The 15,158-nt window shown below is 40.4% G+C and overlaps 1 protein-coding gene across 2 annotated transcripts; it reads left to right on the forward strand.

The window, feature by feature from the left end:
- The first annotated feature begins 125 nt into the window (after positions 1–125).
- Positions 126–13,548, forward strand: LOC133411284 (WD repeat-containing protein 48). 2 transcript variants are annotated; one of them, XM_061693448.1, is made up of 18 exons: positions 126–198; positions 864–1,004; positions 1,099–1,177; positions 1,282–1,494; positions 1,608–1,696; positions 2,675–2,776; positions 2,880–3,104; positions 6,189–6,263; positions 6,993–7,095; positions 7,173–7,270; positions 7,363–7,470; positions 9,485–9,581; positions 9,654–9,749; positions 9,938–10,043; positions 11,331–11,418; positions 11,684–11,760; positions 11,859–12,051; positions 12,465–13,548. In XM_061693448.1, the coding sequence occupies exons 1-18, from the start codon at positions 151–153 to the stop codon at positions 12,558–12,560; spliced, it is 2,034 nt and encodes a 677-aa protein (XP_061549432.1). In that variant the 5' UTR covers positions 126–150; the 3' UTR covers positions 12,561–13,548. The 2 variants fall into 2 exon arrangements, with proteins under 2 accessions (XP_061549432.1, XP_061549433.1); XM_061693449.1 differs by having other exon boundaries at positions 1,102–1,177.
- Positions 13,549–15,158: the final 1,610 nt, after the last annotated feature.

Genomic DNA, 15,158 nt, shown 5'->3' on the forward strand with positions numbered 1-15,158 from the left:
CATCCATCAATTGATTGATTGCCTTATGGGATCAGCAACTGTGCAGGCAAAGAACGCGTCTGAACTCATTACCCAGAGAGCATAGCGGCACGTGTTTTTCTGCATTTGTCCCGGATGTAGCATCACACGAATTGACTGTCAACATGCAAGATGGCCACGCATCACAGGCAAAATGCTGCTGGGCGGAGGAAAGTACAGGTAAATTCCAATAGTTGCTTTATCGCCGAGCACTTGGTAGTGTTTACAGCACGGCTGTCAGTTTAAACGATTCTTTCGCGGGGAATAGACAACCATTAATAAGAATCGCAAAAGAGCAGCATCGCTGTTACGACTCTTCAAAGTCGAGCCGGCTAATTTAGCTAGCTTAGCTTAGTGTACAGCGTTTTGTGCCAACGTCGGAGCCGAAATTGAGACACTTTTGTCCGCATTACTTCAACGACTACGTGGCAGATATGCGCATATCTCACGACCACGCGTGTCAACTATTACCCGTCATGTGCGAGCTGTCCTAATTTCGATCTTTTTCTTGGCTTTGCGCCGCTGTTTGTGGGCTCGGTCTAATTGCTGGGAGAACAGATGTAGTTTGGCTCCGTGTTCATTAAGTGCCTCCTATCATCACATGGGTATATTAAGGCAAAGTTTGCTATAGAGCCCCAATAGATACCGTTTCATATATGTTGATTTACACTTATTCCTCATTTAGCATGTCGTTCCAGTAAGCCACAATTGGTCTTGCGAACGACAGCCGCGTGATGTAAATGCTAACGTCAATATTTTTCGGGCGTCTTGAAGAAAGGTGACGTAATTGCGGGGGAATTAGCAGCCTGAGCTCAGTGCTGACCGCTCTCTTCCTGCTGCTTTAGGTATCCTACGTCATTAGAGATGAGGTGGAGAAGTACAACAGAAATGGGGTGAATGCTCTCCAACTAGACCCTGCGTTGAACCGCCTCTTCACTGCTGGAAGGGACTCCATCATCCGGATATGGAGTGTCTACCAGCATAAAGTATTGACTGTTACTATTCTATTATACCTGATGATGCTAAACTCTTCACAAAGCATGCATGTAATTTGCGTTCATTTGTCCTGTGTCATTGTAGCAGGACCCATATATTGCTTCAATGGAACATCATACAGACTGGGTCAATGACATAGTTCTTTGTTGCAATGGGAAAACATGTGAGTTTGATCATCGACATCTTTATAATCTTTGCCTTCAATAAAATAGATTTACAGTTGCCCTGCGTGATGTAGATTGACCTGCTTATCATGTGTATTTTCAGTGATATCTGCTTCCTCGGATACGACAGTTAAAGTATGGAATGCGCATAAAGGCTTTTGCATGTCAACGTTACGAACACACAAAGACTATGTGAAAGCCTTAGCCTATGCTAAGGACAAGGAACTGGTGGCATCGGCAGGGCTCGACAGGCAGATATTTCTGTGGGATGTCAATACTCTTACAGCACTCACTGCTTCCAACAACACTGTCACCAGTAAGTTGTGTTTTTACTGTTCCATTTTGGCTCAGATACTGTCACTGTCTGGTTGGTGTATTGTATTTTCTGTACTTAACCTTGCATGACTAAGTACATTTTGTGTGCAACAGCTTCGTCACTCAGTGGGAACAAAGATTCAATCTACAGTCTGGCAATGAACCAGATGGGCACAGTGATAGTGTCTGGATCCACAGAAAAGGTTAGGCTTCTCCAGCCTTTTTCACACGGGCTGTCTAAGATTTTTCTCGGCTCGTGCTTGCAGGCAGAATGCTGCCCTACGTGTAAGGGAATACTAAGAAAATATAACCAGAATATGGAGTGTAACACCTGAGACTCGCTGCCCACACGTCTTTGTGTTCAAAGCGGTTGTCACTGTCTCATCCATCCGTGGCATAAACCCCATTGATGATGTACAGTAATATTTTGTATTGACTTACTGGAAGTACTTTGAAAAGTTGTAGAGATTTACGATTTAATAACTAAAGAGAAGAAGTAAATTTCAGCCAATTCTAGACAAAACCAAAACACCAAAGCTAATCTTTAAAAGTGGTTTAGAATGAGATCAGATCATTCATTCATTCATCTTCCGTTCCGCTTATCCTCACTAGGGTTGCGGGCGTGCTGGAGCCTATCCCAGCTATCTTCGGGCGAGAGGCGGGGTACACCCTGAACTGGTCGCCAGCCAATCACAGAGCACATATCAACAAACAACCATTTGCACTCCTATTCACACCAATGGGCAATTTAGAGTTTTCAATTAACCTACCACGCATGTTTTTGGGATGTGGGAGGAAACCGGAGTGCCCGGAGAAAACCCACGCAGGCACTGGAAGAGCATGCAAACTCCACCCAGGCGGGGCCGGGGATTGAACCCCGGTGCTCAGAACTGGGAGGCAGATATGCTAACCAGTCGTCCGCCGAGATCAGATAATTGATTGAGATAATTGTATCATGAATGCCTTGAATATTTAGTTGTCTATGGACCCAATTTGTTAGATTGTGTAGCCCACTGACACTGAACTGTGAAAGTGAAATTAAACTTGTTTTATGACAATTTGAAGTGCATATTTTGGATTATTTACTGGATCATGTAATTAATTGAACTGACAAGCATCCTTACATTTATTGCCACCAATTGCCTTTCTTTAAGCCTTTTTTTTTTTTTTTTTCCACTTAGGTGCTGAGAGTGTGGGATCCACGAACATGTGCAAAACTGATGAAGCTAAAAGGCCACACAGATAATGTCAAGTCGCTGCTTTTGAATCGGGATGGTACTCAAGTGAGTTTAGCTGTTAAAAATTGCTAGTGGTTGGTAGATTATTATTATTATTTTTTAGATATTTCATTTTGGGTGACAACAAATCTGCTGTGCTACCCTGCAGTGCCTGTCAGGCAGTTCAGATGGAACAATTCGTCTGTGGTCCCTTGGTCAGCAGCGATGCATCGCAACGTACCGTGTGCACGATGAAGGCGTTTGGGCCCTACAGGTCAATGAGGCTTTCACGCATGTCTATTCTGGAGGTCGAGACAAGAAGATCTATTGCACAGACCTGCGCAACCCGGACATCCGTGTTCTCATCTGTGAGGAGAAGGCTCCAGTGCTAAAAGTAAGAAGCCATTACTTGGACTTTGTCAGCAAACAAATAAAAAACAATCAAGTGTCCCAAAGGGAAACTAAAGGAACATGTTTAAAAAATACAACTAATGTGTGAATATCTGCGCTATCGATAAGACTGTATAAATTTTTTTTAAATATAGTTTCACCCCGCCGACACACTCTAAACACATTTTAACTTAGACGACCAGTCAAAAGCCTGAACACTGTCTCATTGAATAGCACTAGAAAGTGTGTCCAAACTTTTAACTGGTAGTATATTAAAACGCACAACATAAACTTAGTAAAACCAACTTTTTAAAGTATGCCATAGTGCCCAGTTCTCCAAATAAGAAGAAAAGCATGTTTGGGGGGCTATGAACTAGTTTGTTTTTGGACCGGTGAACTTAGTTCAAAATTTTGAATTATGAACTGAACTAGTTTATTTTTGGAATGAAGAACCGACCTTTGAACTATAAAATGAACTTCTCCAAAGCTGATCCTGTATTATTTCACATCACGTAATACATTATATTGCCAAAAGTATACATTCACTTGCCTTGACCTGAATATGAATTTGTGACATCCCATGACCTCAGTCCACCCTCTGCAAATTATAACATCTTAAACTCTTCTGGAAAGGCTTTCCACAAGGTTTAGAAGTGTGTTTATGGGAATTTTGGACAATTTTTGCAGATATGCATTTGTGAGGTTACACATTGATGTTGGACAAGAAGGCCTGGCTCTGTCTCTGCTCCAATTCATCCCAAACGTGTTCTATAGGGTTGAGGTCAGTATTGTGCAGGCCAATCAAGTTTATCCACACCAAACTCTCTCATCGATGTCTTTATGAACCTTGATTTGTGTATTGGTGCACAGTCATGTTGGAACAGGAAAGGGCCATCTCCAAACTGTCCCCACAAAGTTGGAAATGTCCAAATTATTAGCCCCTGAGCTCCAGTGAAAGGCACACTTCACCGTACCAAGACATTTTGGACAGTCAAACAGTTTCCTTTTCCAACATGTATGTGTGCCAGTGCACAAAGCAATTTCCATAAAGACATGGATGAGATAATTTGGTATAGAGGAACTAGATGAGTGGTCTGCACAGAGTCATACCCTCAACCCGATAGAACACCTTTGGGTTGATTTCGAGTGGATAGTGAGCCAGGCCTTCTCGTCCAACGTCAGTGTGTGACCTCACAAATATGCTCCTGGAAGGATGGGCAGAAATTCCCATAAACTCACTTCTAAACCTTATTGAAAGTCTTCCCACAAGAGTTGTATCTGTTATAGCTGCAAAGGGTAGACCAACATCATATTAAGCCATATGGATGTAGAATGGGATGTCACTTAAATCATATGTAAGTCAAGGCTGGTGAGCGAATACTTTTGGCAATATAGTGTATACAGTCCCCCACTAAGGTATTGTAACGGCAAGGTGAATGCCTTTGTTTTTGTTGTATACTGAAGACATTTGAGTTTCAGATCAAAAGATTAATATGAGACAAAAGTTCAGAGCTCCAGCGTTTATTTCTTGCTATTCACATCTAGATGTGTTAAATAACTGAGGACACAGCACCTTTTGGTTGAAGCCACCCACTTTTCAAGTGAGCATAAGTATTGGAACATGTGACTGATGGGTGTTTCTCAGGTGTTTCCTTTTAATTGTTTAAACATTTGATAGTGGTTGTATTTGGCTTTGGATTTCACCTATGAAAACTGCATTTGCTGTTAAGCAAACATGAAGACCAGAGAGCTGTCTATGGGAGAAAAGCAAACCATTTTGAAGCTGAGAGAAGAGGGAAACTTGTTTAAAAGTGTGTGGTTTTTTTTTTTCGCTGTCATGGAGGCGATATTTAGTGACTTGTGCTGCGTTGACAACGGACGTGAGGCGCACGTTCGCTTCCGCGGCTTGGCATCGTATTTATCTGCGTTAGCTGTAGCTGGGGTGGCTGCCTCAAAATACCATGCAACAAGCATTCCACCCTAGAACAGGGGAAAGCAGAAACTATATCATACATGCAAATCAACCACCTTTCTGCGAAATTCGCCGTTTTGAACTCACAATAGGAGCGGACATCCTCTATAGCTACTCTTACATTTAAGCAACATTTTTGCTCATCAGATCAGTCAGTGTCATATTTGTTGCACTGGTCTTTTGTATTTTCCGGGAGGATGCATTTACGATTAGTCTTTGAAGTTGATAATAGTGGAAAATGAAGTGAAACAGACCGATTTTAGTCAATTGTTTTCCAGAATGAGAGTGCTTAAAGAGGAGGATGCTCTTCACGGGGAGCAGCTTGAAGCAGGCATCAGGTGCAGGTGGGCTTGGCTCAGGTTTAAGGCCAAAACAAACAAAAAAACAAAGAAATGAGGCAAAATTTATTTTAATCTTAAGTTTGTACATCAACATGTACTTGAGCGGTGGTGCTTGAAGAAAAATGTTTTTTCTATCTATCATAACCTTGAGTGTAGGGTGTTTATAATAAAGTGACATCCCAGTGAATTCCACGGGATATTCAGCAAAGCTCAATAGGACATTGCTTGTTCATAGTAAATGTCTTTACTCGTGCATGCCGGCCGGCAGTGTCTTTGTCATGTGACATGTTATTTCGGTAGCTTTATTTTGGTGAAAAAGTATTTCGGTCTGAAACTGAAAATGCACATTTGGCCTGTTTTCAGCCGAAAACATTTCGGCGGCCGACATTTCGGTGTATCACCAATAAACACAAGGGGTCTTCAGTTTAATATGATACTGATATATAACATTCTGAGGTAATTAATTGCGAGTTATGATCTACTTTGCATAGTGGTGTAACAACACATTTGTCATCCAGCACAAGAAGTTACGCTCATTTACCACTGTAAAGGCTGTTTTTCATTTAATTCTTTTATATTTATGGCCTAGAAGTGTTTTTTCATACACATATTTACTAAAATTATGACTTTACTGTGTTAGCGTAAGTTAGTGTTAAAACCGACAGACATACAAATTTGTTGCTGCCGTAGTAACAGAACTATGTTGTAAACCGAGGAACCCCTGTATATGCACTGAACTCCCTTTCAAGCTTGCTCCTATCTGTTCTTTGCGCAGATGGAACTGGACAGATCTGCTGACCCACCTCCTGCTATCTGGGTCTCCACCACCAAGTCATCTGTTAATAAATGGGTAGGCATGCGTGATGCAACGGCCCTGTGAGCATAACAACTCAGAATACAGTGTAGTTAAATTCAATGATACCACATCTAATGTCATCCTGCTATTTGTTTAAGAAATACCCGATATCAGTGATTCTCAAAGTGTGGTACAAGTACCACTAGTGGTCCTTGGTCTCTTTCTCGTGTTACGCCAAAGGACCACTGAATTAAATACAAATGCAATTTGCAACATTTAAAATATGACATACAATCAAACATTTTAGAATAACGTTTGTAGCTATGCAACAGCTTATTGAAACTTTTTGTTTAAATCAAGGACAGTACTTTAAAAAAATAAAATAAAATAAATAAAAAAACTTTCATGTACAGTACATGTTTTCCATAAGTACAGTACAATTCAGTTGTATTTAACTTAAGTACAGTAAATGTGCTTTTTAGGACTAAAGCCTCAGCCTTTTTTTTTTTTAATAAATGTATTTTAATGTTGGCCATGATGATGGTATTTGGAAAGCAAAATATTTTTTTCTATATGTATTTTAATGTTGGCCATTATGAGGGTACTTGGAAAGCAAAATATTTTTTGAGGTGGTACTTGGTGTAAAATGTTTGAGAGCTCTATATGACAAACCAGTAATATAATATAGTTGATACAACGGTAATTTGGCATGGCATAGTGAGGAACCGCTCGATAATATATAGCAAAGTGTATATTTGATTGTTTCGATGTACTTCTATACAGTCTCTCAAGGGAATGCACAACTTCAGATCATCAGGGGAGTACGACAATGACTGCAGCACCCCTCTAACGCCACTGTGCACACAGGCAGACCAAGTCATCAAGGGTAAACATATGTCAGACGAGATTTCTCTTCGGCATCTCTCTCAGTTTAATGAGCAAACGTCTGAATTGCCTTTGTAGGAGGTGCAAGTATTATACAGTGCCACATTCTGAATGACAAGCGGCACATACTTACCAAAGATACCAACAACAACGTTGCTTTCTGGGATGTCCTGAAGGTAAATGATCGCAATAGAATATGTTTGACAAGTCACACAGAAACCTATTCACTCAGTTTTTGGTTTGAACGGAGCCCTTGTGTGATCTTTAGGCTTGCAAAGGTGAAGACCTAGGCAAAGTGGAGTTTGATGAGGAGATTAAAAAGCGTTTCAAGATGGTCTACGTGCCAAACTGGTTCTCAGTTGATTTGAAAACTGGGGTGAGTCATAATCCTAAAGTGGAAACAGTTCACAACTACATTATTCTAACTGTTGTGTAGTAACTGTGTTTATATTGGAGGAGTAGTATTGTCAAACTGCAAAACTTGGAGCTGCCCAATGGATAGCAGCATATAAAACTATATCAAGTTGGTTACATTCATGGCAAATAACAGCTACAGATATTGTGTCATTTGTTTTGGATACGGGCAATGATGAGCAATTGGATTCATCGATTGTGTGAGGAAATTTAGGAGAGAAACAAAGGCAACTGAAAAATGAACTTCACAAACACGTTCATGTCTTTTGACTTCGTCATCCACTGCTAAGAAGACACTTGAGAATTCAATACACGCATGGTACTATTACTATTGATTTCATCTATTGACATTCAGTATTGGGAATGTGATCGACATCGTAAAATAAAATGGTCCTCTGTTACGAATGGCGCACAATGAACTAGTTTTTGCATCGGTGTAAGAATACAATATAAGAATGTATATTATATATGAAGGCGCGCTGAGTTTTATTATTAGTTGTTTTATATTCATATAACCTAAAAGTGTTATATAACCTCCGTTTTTCATACCATTATTTACTGCAATTTTGGTTTTACTAGTGTGTTAGCGTAGTTTATACTACGACACGTTTTCAACTCAGCTCACTCCCAACAAGCAGCAGTTTGGCAAATCGTAAACAGTTCTTCAAAGAGGCTACAAGTTCTTTAGTGCCACCTTCAGTTGAAGTTTACTGTGGAACTAAACATAAAACAGACAATTTCATGTTTTGTATTTAAAACAACCAGATAACTTTGCCTTAAAGTCTGCCTGCTTAATGCTAACACATGGGAAATAGCATAGCGTGGCTAACAAATAGCTTCTATGTTGCAGTGTCATAAATCTCTAGGCAACGGATATTTGAACACAAACAGTGCAGCAGCACAAGTAGACATTATAACAGTATATACATATATAATATTTATTTATATATATATATATATATGCTCCGCGCCGGTTAAGTTGCACTCACCAGGGGTCAAGGTGAATTAATCATGACGCACAAACTTTTAAAATCTTTTTATTCAATTTAATAGTGTTATTGCTCTGTACAATATTATAGCGTTCTAGTTTTCTTATGGAAAAACAGTAAAAAAAAACACAATGTTTGTTGGGTTTTATGGGGAGGCTGCAATGGATTAATGCCATTTCCATTCATTTCAAGGTGGAAAGGTGTTTTTAATCACAGTGGGGCAAACGTATTTAGTCAGCCACCAATTGTGCTAGTTTGCCGGCCGGCAGTTTTCCCACTTAAAAAGATGAGAGAGCCCTGTAATTTTCATCATAGGCATAGGTATAACATCATGCTTTGGGGCTGTTTTTCTGCAAGGGGACCAGGGCGGCTGGTCCATGTAAAGGAAAGAATGAATTGGGCCACTTATGGTGGGATTTTGAGCGAAAACCTCCTTCCATCAGCGAGGGCATTGAAGATGAAACGTGGCTGGGTCTTTCCGCATGACAATGATCCCAAACGCACCGCCCGGGCAACGAAGGAGTGGCTTCGTTAAAAGCATTTCAAGGTCCTGAAGTGGCCGAGCCAGTCTCCGGATCTCAACCCCAAAGAAAATCTTTGGAGGGAGCTGAAAGTCTGCTTTGCCCAGCGACAACCCCAAAACATCAGTGCTCCAGAGGAGATCCGCATGGAGGAATGGGCCAAAATACCAGCAACAGTGTGTGAAAACCTTGTGAAGACTTACAGAAAACGTTTGACCTTTGTCATTGCCAACAAAGGGTTATATAACAAAGTATTGAGATGAACTTTTGTTATTGACCAAATACTTATTTTCTACCATCATGTGCTAATAAATTCTTTAAAAATGCCCCACTGTACAATATTAAACTCTGACCTCAAGGTACCACTGTATTCTCGAACGAAACAAATCCAGTATTGTTAGCCTTTTTATGAGGAACCGGGTGATCGAAAAGCTGCGTTTCCTCTCTGTGATGTGCTGCTGAATAGATGCTCACCATCACACTGGACGAGAGCGACTGCTTCGCGGCCTGGGTGTCGGCAAAGGACGCGGGTTTCTCAAGCTCTGACGGATCCGACCCAAAATGTAGGAAACCTGGCCAAATGTCATTTATGCTGCAGTTATCATTTCCGTCATATTTCCCTTTTGTCTCTGCAGTAAACTTAGGTGGACTGCTGCTTCAGGCTCTGCTGGAGTTCTGGCCCAGAACTCGCATCAATCCCATGGATGAGGAAGAGAACGAAGTGAACCATGGTGAGGAGAGCCGGAAGTCTGATTACTTGAGTTTTTTTTCTGGCTATTTATCAACAGTAAAGGTACAATTAATTTCCCCTCTTACTAGAAGACCACAAAGCCTGGTCGCCGTTACTTGTGACTTGTCAATTGAATAAATGAAGCTTTATTTGTCGAGTAAACCGTTCAAATGCTATACCTGCCTTTAGTGAATGGAGAGCAGGAGAACCGGATCCAGAAAGGAAATGGATACTTCCAGGTGCCGCCACACACACCAGTTATCTTTGGGGAAGCAGGAGGCAGAACTCTTTTTAGGTAATGTTGTGTTTTTTTTCTTTCTTGTTGCATACGAGCTCAACCAGTCAGGTCTACCGTACTTATACAAAGCACTATATTATACAACATGATTTGTTTTGGAAGCTTCACAAAGCTGAAATTTGTAAGCATTGTCATTTCTCCTCCTTTAATAAAGCGACAATAATATTTTGAGCAGGTGAGCATAAATACAGTTTGTAAGGTACTGGGAAATCTTGAAAAATGATTTTTAAATCATCAAAGAATTTCACCTTGGAAAAAGTGGATGAATACTAAAAGCATGCAAATCAGTTGCCTTTTGGCGAAATTCGCCGTTTAGAACTCAAAATAGGCCATTTTCATGAATCGTATAGATCCGATAAGTTTTTCGTTGGGGATGTAGCGGTAACTGGTACTTTTACTCCGTTACAATGATTTAAATGTAGCTCGCTACTTTTATTTTTCAATTATTGCTTATTTATTTATTTATTTATTTATTTTTGTGCGCGAGACTACGAGTTGGACTTCCACATTGGGCGCTGTTTGCGCCAATCTAATTTAAGCGCTCGAGACGTTTAAGCCTAGTTCAGCAATCAAACGACAAAAGAAAGTCACATGACCTCGCATAACGTCTTCTCTTGGGCTTCCCGGGCATGGTATTAACACTAGATAAGCCAGACCGTTGTGCCTAAATGGCCACCATTTTGGGAAGGTCGTCGTTACCACCGTGAAGGGAACTGCGCGCTACTCGTGTTTACATTTAGACGAACAAAAACAACAGTTTTCGTGTATTGTAGTATTTGTTTGGCACCGTCTGCCCAAACGTGGACATTTCATCAGATCAGTCAGTGTCATATTTATTGCGCTGGTGATGATTTCAGTCAATTTCCCAGAACGAGTGTGCTTAGAGAGGAGGATGCTATTCGTGTGGCACAGCTTGAACCAGGAATCAGGTGCAGGTGGAGATGGGCCTGGCTCAAGTTTGAAGCCAGACCCAAAAAGCAAAGAAAATGAGGCAAATTTGATTTTAATGTTAAATTTGTACAGCCACATGATGTACTTGAGTGGTGTAAATAAATGTTTTTCTGCGTGAAGAAAATGTGTTAATTTTTACCTTACTGTACTCTTCAGAGTCTTCCAGATTGGTTCATTCATGTTAAAATAAACTAAAAAATGATCTGCAGGGGCCCGGGGGATCCCCCAATCCCCCCGCCTACAATGTTTGTTTTGTCACCCTTTTCCATGCCTTTGGTGTTTGCACGTCTGTAAAAGTGAGCACACTTCATCACTGGTGGGATTTTGCTGCAGGTTGCTTTGTCGAGATTCAGGCGGGGAGACTGAGTCCATGCTGCTGAATGAGACTGTTCCTCAATGGGTCATTGATATAACTGTAGATGTGAGTAATGTGGTCATGTTCACCTTCTCAATTAGTCATTGTAAAATTTTGTTCATTTTACTATACAGGTAATGGTTAAGTAATATCTGACAATCGACCAAAACTCTACATTCGATGTGCAACATAACATGATCAATATTCAAAAAGATTAATACTGATACAAATGAAATGCAAATTTAAAGGCTTTATTGTTATTTAAAAGTATTGTGTATGCGTTTCTGTGAGCAGCATTCCCCTTAAATATTGCCCCCTTCTCCTCTGCCAGAAAAACATGCCCAAGTTCAACAAAATTCCATTCTACCTCCAGCCTCATTCATCCTCTGGTGCGAAAACGCTGAAAAAGTGAGTTCCCCGCCCCCAAGTACTCTTCTTGTTTTTTATCATAGAGAACGCCAATGCCTTCTCTGTTGATTTTTATTTGCACCCTTTGCGCTCCACAGGGACCGTCTTTCAGCCAGTGACATGCTGCAGGTGAGGAAGGTGATGGAGCACGTGTATGAGAAGATCATCAACCTGGACAACGAGTCTCAGACCACCAGCTCCTCTGCCAACGATAAGCCCGGGGAGCAGGAAAAGGAGGAGGACATGGCCATGCTCGCTGAGGAGAAGATAGAGCTAATGTGTCAAGACCAGGTACATTTGATTGCCTTTCATCCCTTTACACAAACCTAAATGCATCCTCTAAGATAGTGACTCCTAAAGTTTTGTTGGTACGCAAAGAATCACTGAATTAAATATTAGTTTTAATTCAGTACAAGTACAGTGCCATTGTGTTTAACCTTTAAATGCAATACATTTGCATTTAATATTTTAGAACTGTTTTCAAACGGGTACTATTTCTACTTGGGTGCAGAATATTGTTATTGAATCTTATTTAAGTACGTTTCCCCCCCCCCCCCCCCCCCCCCCCCCCCCATATTACAGCACAGAGTTAAGAGCAGTAAAACCTCTGCTAATGCATGCTCAGGATTTTTTGGAGTGGTACTTTAAAAGGTTTGAGAACCACTGCCCTAAAAAAACTGGTCTCCTTCTCTTCTCACCACTAGGTTCTGGATCCAAACATGGACCTGCGAACAGTGAAATATTTTATCTGGAAAAGTGGCGGGGACTTGACGCTTCACTATAGGCAGAAGTCCACGTGAAAGTTAAACTTGAACAAGCAAGATTCTTTTTTTTTTTTTTTTTTTTTTGTTGGGGTCATTTGCCAATTGCCACCCATCAGACATGTCATATCCTGAAGTCCATTCATGGTCAAACGGTTGTACTATGCACAGGGGTTTACTGAGATATTTCCAAGGATGTGTCCAACGGAACATAACAAGCTGGAGCAGTCAAGAGACAAGATGGTTTTTTTTTTTTTTTTAAACAGTTTGAAGAATGGACTAAAACCTTTGGTTGTTTTTTTACATCTTTGACTGCTATGTTTATTATAAACTGCTGTGTTTGCGTAGAATGCTATAGTACATTCCAGACCTATCCTTGTTCTAAAAACACACCGCAGTGTCAATGGTATCTCTGGTTTTGAACGCCCACGCTCTCTGGAAGCATCACAGTCGTGCATCCTCACTTGAACGTAACCTTGACTTCTAATTATGACAGAGCTTGAACGTCACCACACTTGTCTTTGTCTCTTTTAGCTGTGCTGTTCTCAGTGAACAGGATGATTTCATGTATCATTGTGGACACTATTTTGGATTTAAGTGACTTTGGGGGCGGAGATTGCATCAGTTTTGTTGTACAGTTCACTTAATACCAACTGATATTTTTCAGATTCCTTAGAACACATTCATGGCTGTAATTTAACATGGATGATACAAATGGTATTGGTTGTATACACTACAACCTGGAAATTGTAGTTTACTCATTAAGAATGATTGTAGTTGTTCAAATCATAGACATTTTCAATTATATACGCAGTGGACCCTTGATAGAACAGACTAATAGAATTTGTCAATGGCATTTTAAAGAACAAATGGAAAGCATTTTTGGAAGCATTGTTCAGTCCCAACGGTCTGTTGTATCGGGGTCTGTTTTATCAAGTTTCCACTGTATATCTTATCTATCAATAGATGTGAATATATAGATATAGATGTTTATATATGTAAATATAGATCTATATATACATATGTATGTGTGTGTGTTGTATGTGTGTGTGTGTATATATATATATATATATATATATATATATATATATATACATACACACATACACACACACACATACATATATATGTACACATATAGTTGGGACGTTGTGTTAAACAAATAAAAACAGAATACAATGATTTGCATCATGTTCAACCTATATTTAATTGAATACACTACAAAGACAAGATATGTAATGTTCAAACTGATAAAGTTTATTGTTTTTAGCAAATAATCATTCACTTAGAATTTTATGGCAGCAACACGTTCCAAAAAAGCTGGGACACGTGGCAAGAAAAGACTGAGAAAGTTGAGGAATGCTCATCAAACACCTGTTTGGAACATCCCACAGGTGAACAGGCTAATTGGGGACAGGTGGGTGCCATGATTGGGTATAAAAGGAGCTTCCCTGAATTGCTCAGTCATTCACAAGCAAAGACGGGGCGAGGTTCACCTCTTTGTGAACAAGTGCACGAGAAAATAGTTGAACAGTTTAAGGACAATGTTCCTCAACGTACAATTGCAAGGAATTTAGAGATTTCATCATCTACGTTCCATAATATCATCAAAAGGTTCAGAGAATCTGGAGAAATCACTGCATGTAAGCCGCACGTCCAAAAACCAACACTGAACTGCCCGTGACCCTCGATCCTTCAGGCGGCACTGTATCAAAACCTGACAAAGTGTAAAGGCTATCACCACACGGGCTCAGGAACACTTCAGAAAATAAATACAGTTTGGCACTACATCCGTAAGTGCAACTTGAAACTCTACTATCCGAACCGTAAGCCATTTATCAACAACACCCAGAAACGCCGCCGGCTTCTCTGGGCCCGAGCTCATCTAAGATGGATTGATGCAAAGTGTAAAAGTGTTCTGTGAGTCCACATTTCAAATTGTTTTTGGAAATTGTCGATGTCGTGTCCTCCGGGCCAAAGAGGAAAAGAACCATCTGGACTGTTACGGGCGCAAAGTTCAAAAGCCAGCATCTGTGATGGTATGGGCTGTGTTAGTGCCAATGGCATGGGTAAGTTACACATCTGTAAAGGCAACATTAATGCTGAAAGGTACATACAGATTTTGGAGAGACATATGCTGCCATCCAAGCAACGTCTTTTTCATGGACGCCCCTCCTCATTTCAGCAAGACAATGGCAAACCACATTATGAACATGTTACAACAACGTGGCTTCGTAGTAAAAGAGGGCGGGTACTAGACTGGCCTGCCTGTAGTCCAGACCTGTCGCCCATTGAAAATGTGTGGTGCATTATGAAGTGTAAAATACGAAAACAGACCCCGGACTGTTGAACAGCTGAAGCTGAACATCAAGCAAGAATGGGAAAGAATTCCACCTACAAAGCTTCAACAATTCGTGTCCTCGGTTCCCAAACGTTTGTTGAATGTTAAAAGAAAAGGTGATGTAACACAGTGGTAAACATGACCCTGTCCCAGCTTTTTTTGGAACCTGTTGCAGCCATAAAATTCCATGTTAATGATTATTTGCTAAAAACAATAAAGTTGATCAGTTTGAACATTACGTATCTTGTCTTTGTAGTGTATTCAATTAAATATAAGTTGAACATGATTTGCAAATC

The sequence above is a fragment of the Phycodurus eques genome, chromosome 13, assembly GCF_024500275.1.
Source record: "Phycodurus eques isolate BA_2022a chromosome 13, UOR_Pequ_1.1, whole genome shotgun sequence".
Taxonomy (NCBI): Eukaryota; Metazoa; Chordata; class Actinopteri; order Syngnathiformes; family Syngnathidae; genus Phycodurus; species Phycodurus eques.

Bases quoted from the DNA above. Each gene is read 5' to 3' on its own strand.
- LOC133411284 (XM_061693448.1), top strand. From the start codon at position 151: ATGGCCACGCATCACAGGCAAAATGCTGCTGGGCGGAGGAAAGTACAG. The intron at 3,105-6,188 runs GTAAGAAGCCAT...TTCTTTGCGCAG, and splicing joins AGAAGGCTCCAGTGCTAAAA to ATGGAACTGGACAGATCTGC. The intron at 6,264-6,992 runs GTAGGCATGCGT...ACTTCTATACAG, and splicing joins AGTCATCTGTTAATAAATGG to TCTCTCAAGGGAATGCACAA.